General features: G+C 40.7%; 1 protein-coding gene across 7 annotated transcripts in view; it reads left to right on the top strand.

Annotated features, from left to right (window-relative positions):
• Positions 1 to 22,462, top strand: part of nebl (nebulette) — a 309,089-nt gene that overhangs the window by 216,503 nt on the left and 70,124 nt on the right. For 4 of the 7 annotated variants that reach the window (XM_063044216.1, XM_063044217.1, XM_063044219.1 and 1 more), the window contains 4 exons: positions 3,454 to 3,555; positions 11,160 to 11,264; positions 14,192 to 14,305; positions 15,567 to 15,671. The exons of 2 other annotated variants lie outside the window; for them this stretch is intronic. In XM_063044216.1, the coding sequence (XP_062900286.1) occupies positions 3,454 to 3,555; positions 11,160 to 11,264; positions 14,192 to 14,305; positions 15,567 to 15,671 (426 nt within the window). The remainder of the gene's footprint in view (positions 1 to 3,453; positions 3,556 to 11,159; positions 11,265 to 14,191; positions 14,306 to 15,566; positions 15,672 to 22,462) is intronic. One more of the 7 variants, XM_063044218.1, reaches the window with a different exon arrangement.

The raw sequence follows: 22,462 nt of genomic DNA, 5'->3' as shown, positions 1-22,462 counted from the left end.
GCTCTTTTTTACTGAATTCATCTAACAAACCAGTTTCTTGTCTAACTTTTTGTATTAGTCTTACACAATGAAATTTGGCCCTTTAGTCCAGTATATCCATGCTGACTGATTTGGTAAGTGAGCTAGTTCCATCTGACTTATCATTTAAATACATCACTTAACTTCAGATAAACTCAAAAGAATATAAACTCAATTTAAAAAGGCAGTCCTCAGAATTTGGTACCTTATTCCCCATTTTTCCATGGCAAATCTGCCCTAATTTCTCTAAGGTAGAAATATTCTCCTGAAAGAGTGGCTGCAAACCTGACATGAAATGTATCATCTACAACTGTTATTTTATATGTAATGCATTTTTTAACATTGTGTTGACCAGAGAACTTTCTATTTTCTTTTTATTCCATTTTCTCATTGCATATACAGTATATATGTGAGAAATTATCAAATACACAAGGTAATGAAGCAGTAATTGTTACCTTTACTTATTATATTTTAAAATGGATGTTACACCATAGATAGCAATGGAATTCGAAATCAAACTATTTACTTTTTGAAAATAATTATATTTAGGTTTGTGTTGTACATATACCTTAATTAAGCAATGCTTGAATGATGGTGCTTTTGATTAGGAAAGCTGGGTAAATTCCTTTGTTCTTCACACAAAGCCTGTGATTTAACAAAAGGATATAAAAACTAGGAGAAGTAGTAAGCTAATTGACCCTCAAGCGCATTCTGACATTCAATAAGATCGTGGCTGATCCGATCATGACCTCAGTACCTTAATTTTCTCTCGGTCTCCAATACCCCATCAAGTTACTGCCAATCACAGCCTTGAATAAATTCAGTGACTCCACTCCACTCCACAGCTGTCTGATTAGAAAATTCCGAAGATTTATGACTCTGAGAGAAGAATTGTCTTCTTTTCTTCATCTTAAAAAGCCTCTTTGGCCCAAGCATCATCCTGGTAAAGTATCTCTGCTGCCTCTAAAAGAAGTCCATCCTTTCATAAATATGCAAACATAAATTGTGTGCAGTACTCCACATATAGTCTCAACAGGTCCTTGTAATCTTGTATCAACTTGTTATCCTCCACTCCTTTTGCAGTAATGGCTAACATTCCATTTGCCTTCTTCGTTACTTGCTCTATGTGCATGCTAGTCTCTTGATGTTTCATGCGCAAGGAACTCCAGGTCTCTTTGTACCACAATGTGTTGTAGTCTCACCCCATTAAATAATAATTAATTTTTCATTCACCCTTTCTGTATACATAATCTCATTATTTCCCCATTATACTCTATCTTCAAACTTTTTGCCCACTTATCTATGTCCCTTTGCATGTTTCCTGTCCTCTTCACAATTAGCTAACTCATCTATGGTTGCATGCTAAAGAAGAACGATTGATCTCATCAATCTACTCAATTCAAAGTCTATTTAGCTTCTAACTCAATGTCTTAAATCTTCTGCCACCTATATAACACTTCCTGTCCCATTCCCCATCTTATTCATATTTTGCTAATCCAATCCACATTTTTATCCTGCTTCATTGTTTAAAGCCAGTGGTGGTGCAGTGGCATCAGCACCAGGCTTTGAGGCCAGTGGTCCCGGGTTCAAATCCGCTAGCTCCTGGCACACTTTCCATCCATGCTATGTTGAGCATTGAGCTAGCAACTTGGCCTCATAAAAACCAGACAAAATGCTGAAGAAACAGCAAGGTTGCCACCCGATGCACCACAAGGTGCAGAGAGGAGTAACACAAATCTTTGTGTTTTCAATTCCACAATTCCTGCACGATAGGGACAATTAAATTTTGGCATCTGTATATTCATCCTATTGTCATTTCATTCTGCATCAAATCACAGAGTAATCATTTAAATCTTAACTTTTTATTTCAATCTGGTTTGAATTTTCATTATGTGATTCTGCACAGCTGGACATGATCTGCCTATATCTACATCCATTGTCCATGTGTAAATTAAAGCTAATCACAACTCAAATATTCAAAGTACATTTATAATCAAAGTGTGCATACAGTATGCAACCCCGAGATTATTCTTCCAGCAGACAGCTGTGAAACAAAGAAACATCATGAAAACTGTTCAAAGAAAACATCAAATACCCGATGCACAAAAAAAACAAATCGCACAAACGTCAAGAAAGAGCATATGGCATACAGAATATTAAACAACAGAGGAGTCCTCGAAACAGTCTAGGAATGTTCAGTTCAGTTCAGTTCAGTTCAATTCAATTTAGCACTGTGTCATTCATTGACTGCAGTCAGTAGAGCCAGTCTGTCCAGATCAAAAATCATTCAAAATAGCAATTAAAAAAGAGAGGAACCAGAAATACATATAACATGAACAGCAGAGCCCTCTAAAAATGAGTCAAATCCACAACCTGTGCCAATTAAATCTTGCCCAAGACCCAAGACCCCTGTACCTTCCTCCGGCAGTAGTGAGTGTGACGGAGGGGAGACCAGTCAAACACAGGCATTGGAGGTTCAAAGTTTCAGACTGCATTGAACATCCACTCACGTTCCGCTCTCATCCTCATTGATTTCAATCTTGCTCGATGCTTTAATTGGGGGGTTGGTCAAGACTTGGGGCCAATCATGGGGTCTTGCTTTTGGCACACTCCATTCTCAGCCTTGCTCTCAACCACTGAGTTTCCTTAGAGACAGCAAGAGTGCCAGATCATTTAGTCAACCCAAAATCACATTATCAAAATGTGAATTACAAGCTACAATCGCACGCAGATTAGTAGAAGTATATTTAAAGACGGAGAAGAAATGGAGTAAATTCCCTTCTATTAGGCTACCAGAATTTACCCCAACATCATGTCTTTTAGGTAGAGGTGAGAGTACACAGTGCGTTGTCACAAATTGGTGGAAATTGAAATGAATGGTGCAGTAGATGGGGGTTAGAACAGGAGTTCTATACTTGTCATTGTAGAAATTGAGACATTATTGTTGTGCTTAAACTGCCCCTAATTTGAGATTACACAATCCCTTTGATTGGTTTATCAGAATGCAAGTAATGCCAGAAAGAGAATGCTGCCTTCTCAGATCTTAGGTGCTCTGATATTTGTTGATGTTCAGAATCACAAGTGATGAAGTGTATGTAGATGTATCTGCAGAACATGTATTTTATATTCTACTTTGGGTTTGGAATGTATGCATCTTAATGCAATATGTGTTGATATGCATGTACTTGAAGTTTTCCTGGAAGATGTATGTGAAAATTATTCCTGTAGATCAAATTTAAACTTGAATACTTAAACATCTTCATCAACAGTGCAACTTGGGAATTATGTATTCAGAGGCACATTCACACTGTTCTTAATAATATCATATATAAAATGTGCATAATGTCCTATAAAATTGTTTTCAGTCTGAATTAAACATTGAAAAAAAAGTATAGATTCTGGTGTGAGTAAGATGTTTATTTTCCTCTTGAACAGGTATTGTACAAGAAAGATACAGATACCATTCACAGTTATACAGAGATCATTGATAGACCAGATATCAAAAAAGCAACACAAGCTACCAAGCTGGTTAGCAATGTAAGCAATCGTTTTTGATCAATATTCAGATTTGTACGTGTTTGCTCTAATATTTATATTTGAATATGTTAGTTTGTTGTGGAGCTTGGGGATGGTTGGGATGAAAATCAACTACAAAAACGTTATAAAGAACATTCATTCTATATTAGTTGTGCTATTTTGTGATTTTCAATTTGAATTTCGATTTGAATTTTTGCTGTTGGATTTCTCTAAAAACCATTGCTGCAGCTGTAAAGTGTAACTTCAGAACTGAAAGCCAGTGCATACTTTGATTTGGCACAAAGTTAAAGCCATCTTATTAGAGTGTTATCAGGACTGAATGCAAACAGCGGCAAGGCTCTTTATTTGATAATCAGAAACATGTACTGCGCCTTCTTTGCCTCAACCAGTAACATAGATTTACCCTTCAGTACAATTAAATTTACAGCAAATCTTCTATGGTGAAAAGGATGTTAAATTGTAATTGATTTAATGTTGGCACATGATCTAAGATACAATTTAAAAACTTAGTTTTGCAAACCATCCACACAGATCATTTGAGGTAGTACAAGAGAAAAACAATAACAGAATGCAGAATAGTGTTACAATTACAGAGAAAGTGCAGTGTGGTTAGACAATAAGGTGCAAGGGCTATACAAGGTAGATTGTGAGGCCAAATCAACTGTCATGCCTTTCTGTATATTCACCATGTGGATGGTTGAAATACCATTTCACAAGAACTATATATCTTCCTCAGAAGTGGAAAGACTAACAGTGCCGCTGATAGCAAAATGGAAAAGAAGAGACATTAAATTCAGAGTTTAACTGTGCTTTAACATCATTGCATAGCATGGAGCTATCCCTTTCAGCAGTTTGGGAAGACATTCTTAAACCTATCATTACAGTGCTTGGTAATTCCAACTAATTACCTATGGGAATGACTAAATAATGATTGGTAAATTCTGCTAGTATTTAAGTGTAATCTTACAAATCAAAATATTGGTGTTGGTAAATTATTGTCACATATACCAAGATGTAGTGAAAGGCTTGTCTTGCATAGTGTTTATTTAGATCAGCTCACCACACAGTGCATGAAGCTCGAAGGTAATCAGTAACAATGCAGAATAAAGTGTAAAGGTTACTGGAAAAGTGCAATGCAGGTTATGCAGTGAAGTGCACGATTGTAACAAGTCGTTCAACATTGCTTAATATAATTTCCAGTACACAAGTGTAAAGGAAAACAAAATAATTGTTACTCTGGATCCAATGCAGTGCAAAAAACACAGTACGATAAAGAACCTAATAATTGAAAAACACAATAAATATAAATACATAAGATAGCTTGTATAGATATATTGATTGTCTATGATTTGACTCTAGGCACAGGAGTGTCTCTACATAAGGTGACTGACAGGAAATGATAAAGTAGTGGTTGTGGAGGCCTGGGTGGAGATGATGTTGAGCCTCACAGCGTAGGGAATCTAACTGTTTTTAAGTCTGGTGGTCCTGGCATGAATATTATGTAGCCTCCTCCCTGATGGAGGTGGGACAAACAGTCCATGCGCAGGGTGGGTGAATAGGAAAGGGCTAGAAACATCATGAAGGATCCCACCCACAGGATCACTTTACTGGCATCATTTAAGGGTACACAATACAATAAAAATGAATGTCAGCATTCACTTTGAGAGGATTAGAATACAAAAGCAAGAATGTAATGCTGAGGCTTTTTAAGGCATCGGTTAGACTGGAGCATTGTGAGCAGCTGTGAGCCTCTTATCTAAGAAAAGATGTGCTGGCATTGAAGATGGTTTACAAGATGCTTCTGCATGAGGAGTTTCTGATGGCTCTGGGCCTGTACTCTCTAGAGCTTGGAAGAATGAGGAGGATCTCGCTGAAACCTATTGAATTTTAAAAGGCCTGGATAGAGTGGATGTGGAGAGGATATTTCCTATAGTTGGAGAGTGTAGGAGCAGAGAGAACTGCCTCAAAATACAGGGACATCCACTTAGAACAGAGATGAAGAAAAATTTATTTAGAGGGCTGTGAACTTGGGGAATTCATTGCCACAAATGACTGTGCAAACCAAGTCATTGGGTATATTTAAGGCAGGGGTGGATGGATTCTATATTAATCAGTGTATCAAAGATTACAGGGAGTGGGGTTGAGAGGGATAATAACTCAGCCATGATGAATGGCAGAGCAGACTTATAGGGCTGAATGGCCTAATTTTGGTCCTATGTCTTAAGGTTGAATCAATCTACGTATGTAAGCAATTTTATATATTTATATTTATTGTATTTCTTCTTCTTACTATTGTGTCCTTATTGTGTTTTTTGTGGTTCATCAGAGCAGAATAACAATTACAAACGTTTGTATTTTGTTCTCCTTTACACTTGTGTACTGGAAATGACATTAAACAATTTTGAATGCAGAGTCCTTAATGATGTTAGTGGATCTTTTCTGGCACCTTTCTGTATGTCTTTGATGGTGAGTAGGCTGGTGCCAGTGATGCTTTTAGGCAGTTTTTAACAACGTGTTGTAGAGCCTTGCTGTCAGCCGCAGTGCAGTTTCCACACCACGCAGTGATGCAGCACGTTAGGATGCTCTGTACTTCACATCTGTAGAAGGATGTGAGTATCGATGTGCATAGTCCAGCTCTCTTCAGCCTCCTCAGAAAGTACAGGCATTGGTGAGCTTCCTTGATTGTGTAGAATGTGTTCTGGGACCATGAGATTTTGCGCGCGATGTGTACTCCCAGGAGTTTGAAACAGCTCACAGTTTTCATTGCTCTGTGCCGATGGTGCAAGTTCTCCTGAAGTTGCTAACCTTCTCCTTTGTCTTGTTGACATTGAGGAGGAGGTTATTTACCTGGTATCAGGTCTCAAACTCTTTCACCTCCTCTTGGTAGGCCTACTCATCATTGTTGGTGACGAGCCCCACCACTGTCATGCCGTTGGCGAACTTGACAATGATTACTCAGGTGTTTGGCCATGCAGTTGTGTGTGAGCAGAACGTACAGCAGTGGGCTCGGCACATAGCCCTGGGAGGATGATGGGGAAGGTGGAGCAGTGTGCATCCTGACTATCTGAGCTTTGCTGGTTAGGAAGTCCAGTCCGGTCCAGTGGTGTATTTAGACTGAGGAGTGGGAGTTTGTTTATCAAGTTCTGTGGGACAGTAGTGTTGAGTGCCAAACGGAAATCCTGAGACAGCATTCTGATATGTATGTCCTTGTTTTCTGGGTGTGTGAGGACCAGACGCTATGGCATCTGTCATAGAGCGGTTCTGTTAGTAAGCATATCAGTGACTGTCCAATGTAGCAGGAATGGAGTTCTTTATATTACCAGCTGTTCAAAACACTTCATGATTGGTATCAGTGCCACTGGGCAATAGTCATTTAGTTTTGAAGGTGTGGAGTTATTTGGTCCAGGGATGATGGTGGCTCATTTGAAACACGTGGCCTGGATGAGTGAAGCTTTGATGATGTCCGGGAAGACGTTAGTGAGTGAGCTGGAGTGCCTACACCCTGAGTACTCAACCTCGGATGCTGTCTGGTCTGGCGGTCTTCGGGGGCTAACTGTGGAGTCCTTCTCACGTCTGCTCAACTGGGAGGGGTTAGCTCTCCTGGCTGGCGCGTTGCATGCCGCAAAGTGTGCATCAAAGTTATTTAGAGCAACGGGGAGGGAGGTATCACTGGTATGGACAACACTGTTTTCCTTTTATAGTCAATAATGCCCCGGATGGCCAGCCACATATGCTGGCGTTCATTATCGGATGGTTGTTCTTGAATTCCTTTGTGCATTGGTGCTTCTTGGTATCTGAAGTGAGGCTCCTCCCTGATGCTCCGAGAGCTGTTCTGTCACCGGACTTGAAGGCAGCGTCCCAGACTTTTAGTAGGGAGTGGATCCCTGTGTTCAGCCAGGCTTCTGTTTAGGCCATGAGATGACCGTTCTTGAGCTACCAATGTCATCTACACACTTACAGGTGTGGCCAATGACAGTTGAGGCATATTCCTCGAGGCCTGTGCCTTCTGCATTCGTGGCAGCCTCCTTGAACGTCTGCCAGTTAGTTCAAAACAGCACTGCTGCATAGAAATTGCCTCAGTAGGCTGTATGGTTAAGGCCCCCTTGACTAGTTTCTTCATTTTCAGCAGTGGTCAGTATGTTGGGATTCTCATTATGAAGATGTGGTCAGAGAGGCCAAAATGAGGAATATGGGCAGTGCATCTGTTTGTATAAACATGGTCCAGTCAGTTTGCTCCCCTGTTGGCCATGGTGACATGTTGGTGGAACTCTGGTAAACTATCCAGCACATTTACATGACTGAAGTCTCTGCAATTATGTAGAGACTATCTAGATGCTTGGTTTTGTAGAGAGCAGACGATGGACTGGCAACAAATGGAGGAGAAGATGGCGCGACAGCAGCACACGCGGCCTCTACGGTAATTAATATCTGTAATCTGTCAAGTAGGGGACCGTGTACAATTCTAATTTGACGGAGACAGACGTGAGAGTATGGAGGAACATCTGGAAAACTTCTGAAATGCCCGCTTCGCTGCCACTGCTACTGTGTGGTAACCGGAATCTCCGGAGCACAAGGCCCGAATCCTCGGCTTTGTTTGTTTCAGCGGACGGGGCGAGGGCAAAGGTGCTTGGCAGAGGATGGCGCTCGGGAGGCTGTATCGGAGGGGCTGGTCAGAGACTCGAAGTTTTCGGACGGACGGACGGACGGACTCATTGTCGGCTGCTTCCAAGGCATCGGCAAGTTGACGGTGCCTGGAGGTTTATGGCAGGGAGTTTCTCCCTTTTGCTGCCACTATCGGGGACTTGGGGACTTTGAGACTATTTTTACTGTGCCCATGGTTTGTTCTTCATCAAATTATGGTATTGCTTTGCACTGCTGTAACTATATGTTATAATTATGTGGTTCTGTCAGTGTTAGTCTTTGGTTTGTCCTGTTTTCTGTGATATTACTCTGGAGAAACATTGAATCATTTCTAAATGTATGTATGCATTTCTAAATGACAATAAAAGAGTTCTGAGTGTTCTCATAATCTAATACTGCAAGCTCCCTCAGTGTGTCCTTGGTGTTTGCGCTTGGGAGGATGTAGGTGATAAACACACACCAGTAAACTCCCTGAGCAGGTAATGTGGTCAGCATTTAACTGGAAGAGGTTCAATTGCCCCAGAACAGTGACTGCTAACTACATATGCGTTTGTGCACCAATCTTTGTGAATATACAGACAGATTCATCTCCTTTGGATTTGCCTAACGGGGAGTTGCTGTCTGCATGGTATAGACTCAACGCGTCGAGTTGAAATGCCGACTTGGGCTTGTTGTTGTTTAGCCACGTTTCGGTGAAAACCAGAATGCACCAGTTTCTTATCTCTTTCTGTGCATTCATTCTTAGTGTCAGAGAATCCATTTTATTTTCTAGAGAGCGGATGTTGGCCAAGAAAGGTGATGGTACTGCCAGCCTGATTAGGTTAGCTCTCTGCTTAGCTAATGTCCTGGCTCCCTTGCCACTCTTCTGTTTCCTCGTGGTGCATTAGGAAACATCTGCATCTGTCGTTCTATAATGAGGTATTTGGTGAGGCCAAGAATCAATCTTATCATTCATGAGGCCCGCTCAGGAGTCTGATAACAATGGGATAGAAGCTGTCTTTGAACCTGGTGGCACATGCTTTCATGCGTTTGTATGTCTTGCTTTATGGGAGAGAAGAGAAGAGAGAATGCCTGGGGTGATTTTTTTTGTTTGATTAGGCTGGCTGCTATCCTGAGGCAGCTGGAAGCATAGACAAAATCCATAGAAGGATTGGGGGGCGGGGTGGTGGCGTGGGCTGGTTTCTGTGATGTTCTACAATTTTCCACAATTTCTTGCAGTCACATGGAGATCAGTTACCAAACTAAGACAATATGCATCCAAACACAATGCTTTTTATGGTGCATCAATAAAAATTGGTAGGAATTGTTAACTGGTGTTGATGTGCGCCATGACCAGCCTCTCGAAGCACATCATGATGGTAGATGTTAGAGCCACTGGACAGTAGTCATTAAGGTACATTATTTTGTTTTTCTTTAGCAAAGGAAGGATAGTGGTCTTCCTAAAGTGGGGAGAAGAAGATGGCGGCGTGACGCAGCGCGCGTGGCCGCTCTGAAAATGGTATCGTACTTGTATTGTGCACAATCCTGATTTGATGGAGACAGGCATGAGAAGACAGAGGAACATCTGGAGAAACTTCTGAAAATGCCTGCTTTGCTGCCATTGCCACTGTGCGATTGAGAATCTCTGGAGGGGAAGGCCCCAAATCCTCGACTTTGCCTGTTGCCGGGGCTAGGGTCGAAGCGCTTGGCAGGGATGGTGCTCGGGGCTTGGTGTCAGAGGGCTGGTCGGAGGCTCGAAGTTTTCGGACGGACTCAAGAGTCGGCTGTGGTCGGGTGCTTCCAGGGTGCTGCATCGGCAAGTTTGCGGCACTGGAGGTTCATGGCAGGAAGAGAGTTTCTCTTCCTTCTATTGTCTGTGTGAGATGATGGGACTTTCGAGAGACTTTGGGACTTCTTTTTTCCGTGCCCATGGTCTGTTCTTTATCAAATTATGGTATTGCTTTGCACTGTTGTAACTATATGTTATAATTATGTGGTTTTTGTCAGTTTTTTTTAGTCTTATTTTGTCTTGTGTTTCTGTGATATCATTCTGGAGGAACATTATATCATTTCTTAATGCATGCATTACTAAATGACAATAAACGAAGACTGTGTGTCCTCATAATCTAAAACTAAAGCCGAAGGGAACCATAGGCTAGAGCAGGCAGTGGTTAAATTATCTGCAGATATATCTGCCAGCTGATCCACGCAGGATCTAAGAATGTAGCCAGGGACATTATCTGGGCCTGATGCTTTCCATGGGCTGACCTTCCAGAAGACTGATGTTGCATCCATGTTGGTGATTATAGATTCAGGTACACTGGAGACTCTCTGGGTGGGTGGTGGTATACCAGTGTCCTTCTGGTCAAAGTTTTGCAGAGATTGTGTGTAAACTCACCACCCAGGACAGGATGTGCTGTCTGTCTTTGTTTCATAACTCTATATAGTATGTAAGCCCTGCCATAGTTGGTGGCTAGACTGAGACTCAATTTTGGACTGGTACCATCTCTTAGTTTTATGGAGGTTATAGTTTGACTTTTTGAATGCTACAGACTTCAGAAGAGAGTGGAGCTCGCAGTTCATCCGTGGTTTCTGGTTTGGAAACACCCAGATTGTCCTCTTTGGTACATAATCCCCAATACACTTGCTGATGAAGTCTGTGATGGCAGTGATGTACTCATTAGGCTGACAGCTGAGTCTTTTGACGTGGACCGGCCTACATACTCAAAACAGTCATGTAGAATCTCATCTGTTTCCTCAGATCCGTATTGTATGACATGCTGTTCTGGATTCTCCCATTTTAGCTTCTGTTTGTAAGGTGGGAGTAGGAGCACAGCCCAGTTGTCTGAATAACCAAAGTGTGGATGAGGGATAGCCATCTTTGATGGCTGATAGCAATGGCCGAGTGTGTTTGGCCCCCGGTAGTAAATAAATTTATTACTGAAGTGTTTTATTTATTGAATACTTAAATTATTTTTTTTCAGTTTGCTTATAAAAACAAAGCTAAAACAGAAGCCTCTATGAAAACGTCTGTTATTGGTAGACCAGACATAGAACATGCAAAGGAAGTCTCAAAAATTACCAGCCAAGTAAGTCTGTTCAGTTTAAGAGGAAAACAAATCATTCATTTTATTGCATAGCCTCTGTTCAATTTATTAGATTTAAGAACACCTAACCTTACAGGAACACTTAATATAGGAACCTGAGAAATTTTCTTCTCATAATAATAGCTACCCATTTAAAAATATTTAAGTTTATCTTAATTCTCAACTATGAGCCTTATAAATAATAAAAATAATCCAGGACATTTCTTAATTCAGTAAAATATTTTTTACCAAATCTAATAATTATCATCAATGATGGAAATTTATATAAGGAATTTAGTAGACAAAAATTTGGTGAAGTAAAAGTGAAATTAAATCACAAAATGGAGAGCACATACTCTTAAAGTCAGGATAGTTTAAGAAAAAGCAGAGCTCATAATGATTTGTCTTTGCACCTTTCATTGGAACAGTAATTACTAATATGATTTAACATGTAGCAGTTCAATCAGATGCATATTGGTCAAATGAATTCTTGTCGCTTTGCATGGTTGTTTGAATAGAAAGAGAAATTTTCTTTCAAAACAAAATAGATTTGAGTTAGATCCTTGTTCCTGCAAGTTTAAGATTGAAATATGAGCTCTCAGTAAGTGCACTGATGCTAAAACATTGCAGATATACAAGATATACATTTCCACTAAGTCTTTTTGAATGAAGTACTAAAATTGGTCTAGAAATTTAATTGTGAAATGGTTCTGCACAGTGGACCCAGGGTCATGGTGTAGAGATAGAGGTAATGCATATTCCTGGGCCTCAACACTAATAAATGTGTTGGCTGCACGTAGTTTCAGAACAGTGCATGAAGGGTGAACTTGCCTGCTGTAATTGGAGCTCTCTACAATGGTGGTTCACAATAGAATCCAGTGCTGGGTGGAACCATATGGAATTGGGAGCTCTTGTATTTCAGTTCTTAAACTTTTAGGAGCAAGGATATAATTCACTCTAACTCTTGTTTTATTTTTTAGAAGAAAATTTCTCTTCTAGTTCCAACAACCATGTTGTGTATTCCTTGCTCTCATAGATAGCAAACCTCTTCTGAAGGATACATTTGTGTGTAGAGAAAAAAATGATCATTGGTGGACTTGTCAAGAAGTGCCGCTTTTAAGCAGCACTGAAACGGGCCCTGTTACTCCCTCTAAGGCATGTTCCCATGTTAGAGGCCCAAGCTGAATCACTGTTACAGATCCATAATGAAGTGCTGCAAAGTTGAGGATATGTTGCACAATGATTCACGGCAATGTTCTTGGCCCTATGGTTTTCTGTACATTCTTGATGCAAGAATGGTAGGAGTATATATGAATGGAAACCATAGAAACCATAGAAAAACTACAGCACAGAAACAGGCCTTTTGGCCCTGCTTGGCTGTGCCGAACCATTTTCTGCCTAGTCCCACTGACCTGCACACGGACCATATCCCTCCATACACCTCCCATCCATGTATCTGTCCAATTTATTCTTAAATATTAAAAAAGAACCCGCATTTACCACCTCGTCTGGCAGCTCATTCCATACTCCCACCACTCTCTGTGTGAAGAAGCCCCCCCCCATGTTCCCTTTAAACTCCCCCCCCCACCACCCTTAACCCATGTCCTCTGTTTTTTTTTCTCCCCTTGCCTCAGTGGAAAAAGCCTGCTTGCATTCACTCTATCTATATCCATCATAATTTTATATACCTCTATCAAATCTCCCCTCATTCTTCTACGCTCCAGGGAATAAAGTCCCAACCTATTCAACCTTTCTCTATGATTGAGTTTCTCAAGTCCCAGCAATATCCTTGTAAACCTTCTCTGCACTCTTTCAACCTTATTAATATCCTTCCTGTAATTTGGTGACCAAAGCTGAACACAATACTCCAGATTCGGCCTCACCAATGCCTTATACAACCTTATCATAACATTCCAGCTCTTATACTCAATACTTTCATTAATAAAGGCCAATGTACCAAAAGCTCTCTTTACGATCCTATCTACCTGTGATGCCACTTTTAGGGAATTTTGTATCTGTATTCCCAGATCCCTCAGATCTACTGCACTCCTCAGTGCCTTACCATTTACCCTGTATGTTCTACCTTGATTTGTCCTTCCAACGTGCAATACCTCACACTGGACTGTATTAAACTCCATCTGCCATTTTTCAGCCCATTTTTCTAGCTGGTCCAAATCCCTCTGCAAGGTTTGAAAACCTTCCTCTGTCCACTACACCTCCAATCTTTGTATCATCAGCAAATATGCAGACATCCCACCTCTCCGGGAAGTTCCGGGAGTCTCCCGCATATTGATAGTGGCTCCCTGATGCCCGGAATTTATATACAATATCCCGGAAATTGTTTTTTTGAGAGGGAGCGGGAGAGGGAGCATCCTGATTGGTCTCCCTTCATGCTAAGTAGACCTATCAGTTTTCTCTGTGGGTAGTCGACTTCAAAAATAGTGACAGTGTTGCTCGCTGCACTGTTTGCAACAGTGACTTTTCTATTGCCCATGGTGGGTTAAAATGTAAAAGACACGTTGAGGTGAGTTTAACAGGTGTCATTCGTTCATTAGCATAGCTTATGTTATTTAAACTAGCTGGCTAGTTGCTAAGGAGCTACGCTATTGATGTCCTACGTTATGAGGCCAAACTCCCTGTAGACTTGCTTAAAGTTGAAATAGAATAAACACGATAATATAAGTACATATTTTAGTGTCACATTTTTTGCATATACCCAACTTGGTTTACAGATTAGACAAAATCACTGAACAAAGTATTACATACACCCTTGGAGGTTGACCGGGGGTAGGGAGTATATGGGGTTGCCGGGGGGGTGGGGGTGCTACCTTCCCAAAATGGTGGTGCTACCTCCCTGAAGTGATTTTTTGCAGGGTGGGATGTCTGTGAATGTCACAGAATTTGCAACCTCATTATTGTTTTTGCTGCAGGTTCACTATAAAGACAACTTTAATAAGGAGATCAAAGGAAAGAGACATGGATTCAATCCCCAGGAGAGCGCTTCCTTCAGACAATTGCAGGCAGCATCTATTCTTGCAAGTACTGTAAGCAGACTTTGTAACAAATAATGAAATAGCTTGGCACCACAGTTTTTTAAAAACATTTACCTGTGTTCAGTTGTGCTTTTTTCTTGGTTATTCTAACGGCTTGGATTTTGCTTTGCTTTGCTGATAGTTGAGCATATGAAGTGTTATTAGGTTCAGGACAGCATATGGAAGTCCTAAGTTTACAGATCTAACTTCCTGGCTCCTGTCTCCTGTCTCCTGTTGGGCTCTTTATAGAGTTATCAGCAAAGTGGGAATTTGCTGGAGGTTCCTGAGTGCAAGTGGGGGGACCCAGTTCATCAGAATCTAAATCATTGTCACTTCTAGTTAAATGTTTTTATAACTCTGTAGTCTGAACTTTTAAGATGATGACTCTGAACCTTCAGGTTGTGAATATTTAATAGTAATGAAATAATGCAACTGACTACTGTCTGGTTAGAGCTTCTGTTTCTCACTAGCCATTTTAATCACTCATGTCAGGGCTCCTGTTTTGTCCAACGAACAATTTGAATGAATAAAAGTCTTTAAGTGTGTGTGTGTTATGGGATTATGGGATCCTTCATAAAGCTCAGCTGTAGATGTGCTAGAAACCCATGATTTTGGTTCTTCCTCTCCACAGATGTGTCTCAAGTGTCAGTTCACTTGATCCCCAGGAAAATTATTGAAAATTCCTTGTTATTATGCAACATATTTTTTGTGTCATCTTTCCTTGTACTCATTATTGGCAGGCCTTACTACAGTATTGTCTTTCCTCCAAATTTCCATTTACAGTAATGCTTATATTATAATTGTGGTAAATACTTCATTATGAATTTAGAAGTAATTCTGTTGATGTTAACAAAACTTCATTCAGTAGATTTTGAAAATAATGTCTAAAAGCATAGATAAAAGGATGGCGGCTAGAAATCTGGATTAAATAAAAACAGAAAATACCGGAAATGTACAACAGTCAATTTAGCATCAGAAAATTGAAAACATTGTTTCATGATTTCTATAAAGACAATTCATCTGGCTTGAAGCTTCACTTATTCAAATTCTTGATTTAAATCTCAGTGCAACTCCGCTGTAAATTATTTTGCTTAGTAACCTTTCAACACTTGTCACTCTATTTCAGTAGCACATGAGTATTTTCAGCATTTGTGTTATTTTTAATTCAGTGATTCACCATCGGCAGCGTTTTTATTTTTATCGTTTCTTTTAAAAGTTGAACTGCAGGTACTTGAAACCAAATACAGAGTTTACTTTTGCCTTCTATTTTCAGGTGAAATACAAGGATGATCTTCAAAAACTGAACCAGACATCATCAAATTTACCCAACCTGTTGCACCTGGAACATGTATTGGCAGTCAGCAAATTGCAAAGTGATGTGAGTTTTGTTTGTTTGAACTGGAGAGTTACCTTCTCAGATGGTTGTAACAATATAAATAATTTAATGTAAGTTGGGTGAAAAGCTTAGCATGTGTTTAATTAACTTTATTTAATACATGGGTACAAAAATCATTTATTTTCAGTGCTTGCAACTCTCCTATGATGAAAATGCATTAAACATAGGTTTTCTTGAAAAACTAGTAAGAGATATTTGAGGTGGCATGATAGCGTAACGGTTAACAGAACACCACTACAGTGCCAGAGACCAGGTTTAATTCTGCTGCTGTCTCTACTTTCTCCCGGTGACCAAATGGGCTTCCCCTGGGTGCTCCGGTTTCCTCCGACATTCCAAAGACATACGGGTTAGTAGGTTAGTTGGTCATATGGGTGTAATTGGGCAGCGTGGGCTCATTGAGCCAGAAGGGCTATTACCATGTTGCATCTCTAAATAAAGTAAAATACCTTGCTAATTCAAAACTATTTAATGGATAGTGCTTTTGCTTGAAGTAATGTAAGATTTGTTTCTGATTAGCAGAGGCTAGAACTCAATAGCAGCAAGTGGAAGTTTCAAAATGTTTATTTAACAGATAGAAAGCAGGAGTATAATATCAGCTTTTCAAATGGTACCCTCAAGAATGTTCATAATATTGTCTAGTAACTTAATGCAATTGGACAATATGTATTGGAAGAATCAGCTTTATGTGAAATGTTCTGAATTACAAAGAAGTCTGGAAGATTTCTGTATTGTTTCACTGTGTATAAGAAGTATGTAGAACAATAGACTGAAATAATCTACAATATTAAGCACACAGATGCATTATCCAAGGGGCTATAGGGTGTGTACTTCAGGAGTGATAAAATGCAGCTGCTGGTAGAGATGCTGGCTTTTCAGCTCCAGTCACCTGGTTTCAATTCTGACATCCAGTCTATGTGGAGTTTACACATTCTCTTCTGAATGCTTCAAACCTTCCCCCACGTACTCCAGTCTCTTTGTAGGTCCCGAAGTTGTGCAGGTCAGTAGGTCACCTAGCCACAATAAATTGCCCCTGGTGGAAATGAGGAATTGATGAGAATGTGGGAAGAGTAAAATGGGTGCTTCATAGGTAGCACAGACTCAATGAGCCAAAAGGATCCATATTGGTGCTTTGTCGCTGTTTAGGAATGTCACTGAAGTACTGGACAAATTTACTTCCACCACCGTAACTTATAACTGCTGTCGTATCGGGAATAGATTTTCTGGGCAAGCTGGTGCACAGTAACATACGGAACAATACTTGCAGTGATAACTGCTACAGTGTAAATGAATTTGAGTGTGGTTAATAGCTGTTTCGTAATGCACGGAAATTTAGAGATGATGCCAGTTGCAGGCTAGACCTCAGTCATTTTATACCCTGTAGAAAAACCAGTGGAGAGGATGAGTGCACTGATTTTAAATGCTCATTCAATGTAATGCTGAAGTCAAACTCCATGACATGAGATAAAAATAGAAAAATTGTTGTCAACACTTCTATTTTATGTGGAGCATCAAGTGACGAAAGAGAAACTTACATTTTCAGGCTGAGGGTTATTTGTCAGAACCGTGAAAAGGAGAAGGCAAGTTATTTTCAAGTTATATAAATGGGAGAGGGATGGATGGATAGAATAAAGTGAACATCTCTAATAGGTTGAAGCAAAGGCTGCCATGGCAACCATCTTGTTGATAGGTTAAGGAGGCAAAGTACAGGGAGAGCAAGGTAGAAAAATAAAAAAACAAAGCCGTGAAGTGATGTAAGAGTTGTGAAACACAACTAAGCTCTGAAGGAAGTGACCAGCAGATTGGGCAGAAGGAAGAAGAATGGAGTAATGATACAGAGGGGAAATCTGCAGCAAACCAAGGAAATTGGAAAGGGTAAGAGGTGTCACAGAATTTTCACTGGTGGGCAGGATTATGGTAAATCCAAAGGCATTCCAGAAGTCTATTAAGGGAAAAGAATTACTAAGGAATTCCAAGGTACAGGATCTACCAGCATTTGGTTAGACAAGAGTTTGATTAGGAGGGGTCTGCATGGCTTTGTGCGTGGGAAGCCAAGTTTGACAGATCTTTTAGAGTTTTTTGAAGTGATTACCAAAAGGGTAGATGAGAGGAGGCAGTGGATGCTGTCCATTTGGACTTTAAGAAGGCCTTCAGGAAGTTCCTGCATGGCGAGGTACTCTGGAGGGTTAAGTCACAAGGAATCCAAGTAGAGCTAGTTTGGTGGATTCAAAATTGGTTCTGAGGTAGGTATGAGAGGGTGGTAGTTGAAGGTTGTGGGCCAGTGACTAGTGGTGTGCCACAGGGGTCCATGTTGGTATCTTTGTTATTTATATAATTGGTTTGAATATCAGTGCACAAACCTTGATCAGAAGTTTGCAGATGACATGAAATTAGGAGATGTTGTTAATAGTGAAGATTTTTGTAATTATAAGGGAGATCTTTATTAGTTGGGGAAGTGGACTAAGGGTAGCAAATGGATTTTAATACAGATAAGTTGAAGTAATACATTTTATAACCATATAACCATAACAGCACAGTAACAGGCCATCTTGGCCCTTCTAGTCCGTGTCGAACTCTTACTCTCACCTAGTCCCACTGACCTGCACTCAGCCCATAACCCTCCATTCCTTTCCTATCCATATAGCTGTCCAATTTAACTTTAAACGACAACATTGAACCTGTCTCAACCACTTCTGCTGGAAGCTCATTCCACACAGCTACCACTCTCTGAGTAAAGAAGTTCCCCCTCATGTTACCCCTAAACTTTTGCCCTTTAACTCTCAACTCATGTCCTCTTGTTTGAATCTCCCCCACTCTCAATGGAAAAAGCCTATCCATGTCAACTGTATCTATCCCTCTCATAATTTTAAATACCTCTATCAAGTCCCCCCTCAACCTTCTACGCTCCAATGAATAAAGACCCAACTTGTTCGACCTTTCTCTGTAACTTAGGTGATGAAACCCAGGTAACATTCTAGTAACACACATCAAAGTTGCTGGTGAACGCAGCAGGCCAGGCAGCATCTCGAGGAAGAGGTACAGTCGACGTCTCGGCCCGAAACGTCGACTGTACCTCTTCCTAGAGATGCTGCCTGGCCTGCTGCATTCACTAGCAACTTTGATGTGTGTTGCTTGAATTTCCAGCATCTGCAGAATTCCTCGTGTTAACATTCTACTAAATCTTCTGTGTACTCTATTTTGTTGACATTTTTCCTATAATTTGGTGACCAAAACTGTACACAGTATTCTATATTTGGCCTCACCAATGCCTTGTACAATTTCAACATTACATCCCAACTCCTATACGCAATGCTCTGATTTATAAAGGCCAGCATACCAAAAGCTTTCTTCACCATCCTATCCACATGAGATTCCACCTCCAGGGAACTATGCACCATTATTCCTAGATCCCTCTGTCCTACTGCATTCTTCAATGCCCTACCATTTATCATGTATATCCTATTTTGATTAGTCCTACCAAAATGTAGCACCTCACATTTATCAGCATTAAACTCCATTTGCCATCTTTCAGCCCACTCTTCTAACTGGCCTAAATCTCTCTGCAAGCTTTGAAAACCTACTTCATTATCCACAACTCCACCTATCTTAGTATCATTTGCATACTTACTAATCCAATTTACCACCCCATCATCCTGATCATTAACGTATATGACAGACAACATTGGACCCAGTACAGATCCCTGAGGCACACCACTAGTCACCGGTCTCCAATCTGACAAACAGTTATTCACCACTACTCTCAGGCGTCTCCCATCCAGCCACTGCTGAATCCATTTTACTACTTCAATATTAATACCTAACGACTGAACCTTCCTAACTAACCTTCCGTGTGGAAACTTGTCAAAGGCCTTATTGAAGTCCATATGGACAACATCCACTGCTTTACCCTCATCAACTTTCCTAGTAACCTCTCAAAAAATTCAATAAGATTTGTCAAACATGACCTTCCACGCACAAGTCCATGTTGACTGTTCCAAATCAGACCCTGTCTATCCAGATAATTATATATACCATCTCTAAGAATACTTTACATCAATTTGCCCACCACTGACATCAAACTCACAGGCCGATAATTGCTAGGTTTTTTCTTAGAACCCTTTTTAAACAATGGAACAACATGAGCAATACGCCAATCCTCTGGCACCATCCCCATTTCTAATGACATTTGAAATATTTCTGTCAGAGCCCCTGCTATTTCCACACTAACTTCCCTCAAGGTCCTAGGGAATATCCTGTCGGGACCCGGAGACCTACCCACTTTTATATTCCTTAAAAGCGCCAGTACTTCCTCTTCTTTAATCATCATAGTTTCCATTATTCTGGAAAGTCAAACTAGATATGACTTTATACTGTGAAGGCTGGTGCACTAGGAGAGTAATAGGATAGAGAGAACGAGGAATGCAAGTGCATAGTTCATTGAACGTGGTGTCACAGTTAGTGTGGTGAAAAAGGCATTTAGCACTCTGCCATTCTTCAGTCAGGTCATTAAGTGCTAGAGTTGGGCCATTATGTTGTAGCTGTAAAAGTCATTGGTGATGCCACATGACTCCACTTGGAGTACTATTATAGACATAGTTAAATTGGAAAGAATGCAGAAAAGATTGAGTAGGATGTTGCCAGGACTAGAGGACCTGAGTTAGTAGTTAGAAACTGGCTAGGTCTTTGTCCTTGGAACACAGAAGAATGAGAGGCAAATTGATAGAAGTGTTTAAAATTATCAGAGGCCTAGATGAAGTGGATGTTAACAGACTTTTATCCAGAGTAGAAGACTTCAAAGTTAGAGGGCATAGATTAGGGTGAGATGAGAAAATTTAAAAATAGATAGGAGGGGTAACTTGCTGAGGGTTGTGAGTATGGAATGAGGAAGTAGTTGAGGCGGGTACAATTATCATTGAAGAAGCACATGGATCTGTGTATGGAGGGGAGGGGCCTGTGGGGATATAGGGTAAACTCAGGAAATCGGGACTAGCTAGGGGAACGTTGTGATTGGCACGGAGTCATTGGGCGGAAAAGCCTGTATCTGTGCTGTATTGCTGTAAGATTGTATAATCAGATAGCTTCATCAATGGTTTGTAATCACAGTAATCCTGGCCCCACTTAGAGATGTACTCCTTGTTCAATCCAGCCCTTCACTATTTTCTCTGCACTTTACAGATTTCTCACTTTCTTAGTTCTAACAAAGGATCTTCCATTCTGATTGCACGCAAGCTGCTTGACCTCAGCACCTTGTATTTCCGATTATAAGACCATAAGATATAGGAGCAGAAGTAGACTATTTGGCCCATCGAGTCTGCTCCGCCATTCAATCATGGGCTGATCCAATTCTTCCAGTCATCCCCACTCCCCTACCTTCTCCCCATGATGCCCTTTGATGCCCTTACCAACAAGGTCAGTCACTTTTCATTTTTAGATGATAATGGAGAATAATCTTGAATAAGTCACATATATTGTTTGCTGTTTGTCTGCCATTTTGTTTTCTTATTCCCACTGGAATGGTTTATAGCATCTATGGTGTCATGGTTAAGAATGTCTATTTGGTATGTGAAAGCCAAAGGGTAGTAATCTACATAGCGTAGCCTTCAGAAAGGGGATTCTTCCATACACTCCACTTAAAATATTTCTTGAAGGGAGGAACAGTGTCAAAGATTTTTGCAGCATCTTCCAGCAATATTCGTTCACATCTCTTGACAAAAGCCCAAGACATTCTACAAGTATGTGAAGAGCAAGAGGATAAGACATGAGAGAATAGGACCAATCAAGTGTGACAGTGGAAAAGTGTGTATGGAGCCGGAGGAGATGGCAGACGTGCTTAATTGAATACTTTGCTTCAGTATTCACTACGGAAAAGGATCTTGGCAATTGTAGGGATGACTTGCAGTGGACTGAAAAGCTTGAGCATGTAGATATTAAGGAAGAGGTTGTGCTGGAGCTTTTTGGAAAACATCAAGTTGGATAAGTCACCGGGACCGGACAGGATGTACCCCAGGCTACTGTGGGAAGCGAGGGAGGAGATTGCTGAGCCTCTGGCGATGATCTTTGCATCATCAATGAGGATGGGAGAGCTTCTGGAGGATTAGAGGGTTGCGGATATTGTTCCCTTATTCAAGAAAGTGAGTAGAGATAGCCCAGGAAATTATAGACCAGTGAGTCTTACTTTAGTGGTTGGTAAGTAGATGGAGGAGATCCTGAGAGGCAGGATTTATGAACATTTGGAGAGGCATAATATGATTAGGAATAGTCAGCATGGCTTTGTGAAAGGCAGGTCGTGCCTTACGAGCCTGATTGAATTTTTTGAGGATGTGACTAAACACCTTGATAAAGGTAGAGCCATAGATGTAGTGTATATGGATTTTAGCAAGGCATTTAATAAGGTACCCCATTCAGGGTTTACTGAGAAAGTAAGGAGGCATGGGATCCAAGGGAACATTGCTTTGTGGATCCAGAACTGGCTTGTCCACAGAAGGCAAAGAGTGGTTGCAGACAGGTCATATTCTGCATGGAGGCCGGTGACCAGTGGTGTGCATCAGGGATCTGTTCTGGGACCCCTACACTTTGTGATTTTTATAAAGGACCTCGATGAGGAAGTGGAGGGATGGGTTAGTAAATTTGCTACACAAAGGTTGAGGGTGTTGTGGATAATGTGGAGGGCTGTCAGAGGTTACAGCGGAACATTGATAGGATGCAAAACTGGGCTGAGAAGTGGCAGATGGAGTTTAACCCAGATAAGTGTGAGGTGGTTCATTTTGGTAGGTCAA

This window comes from Mobula hypostoma, chromosome 3 (assembly GCF_963921235.1).
Source record: "Mobula hypostoma chromosome 3, sMobHyp1.1, whole genome shotgun sequence".
In the NCBI taxonomy this organism is placed as follows: Eukaryota; Metazoa; Chordata; class Chondrichthyes; order Myliobatiformes; family Myliobatidae; genus Mobula; species Mobula hypostoma.
This window is presented reverse-complemented; position numbering and strand designations above follow the sequence as displayed.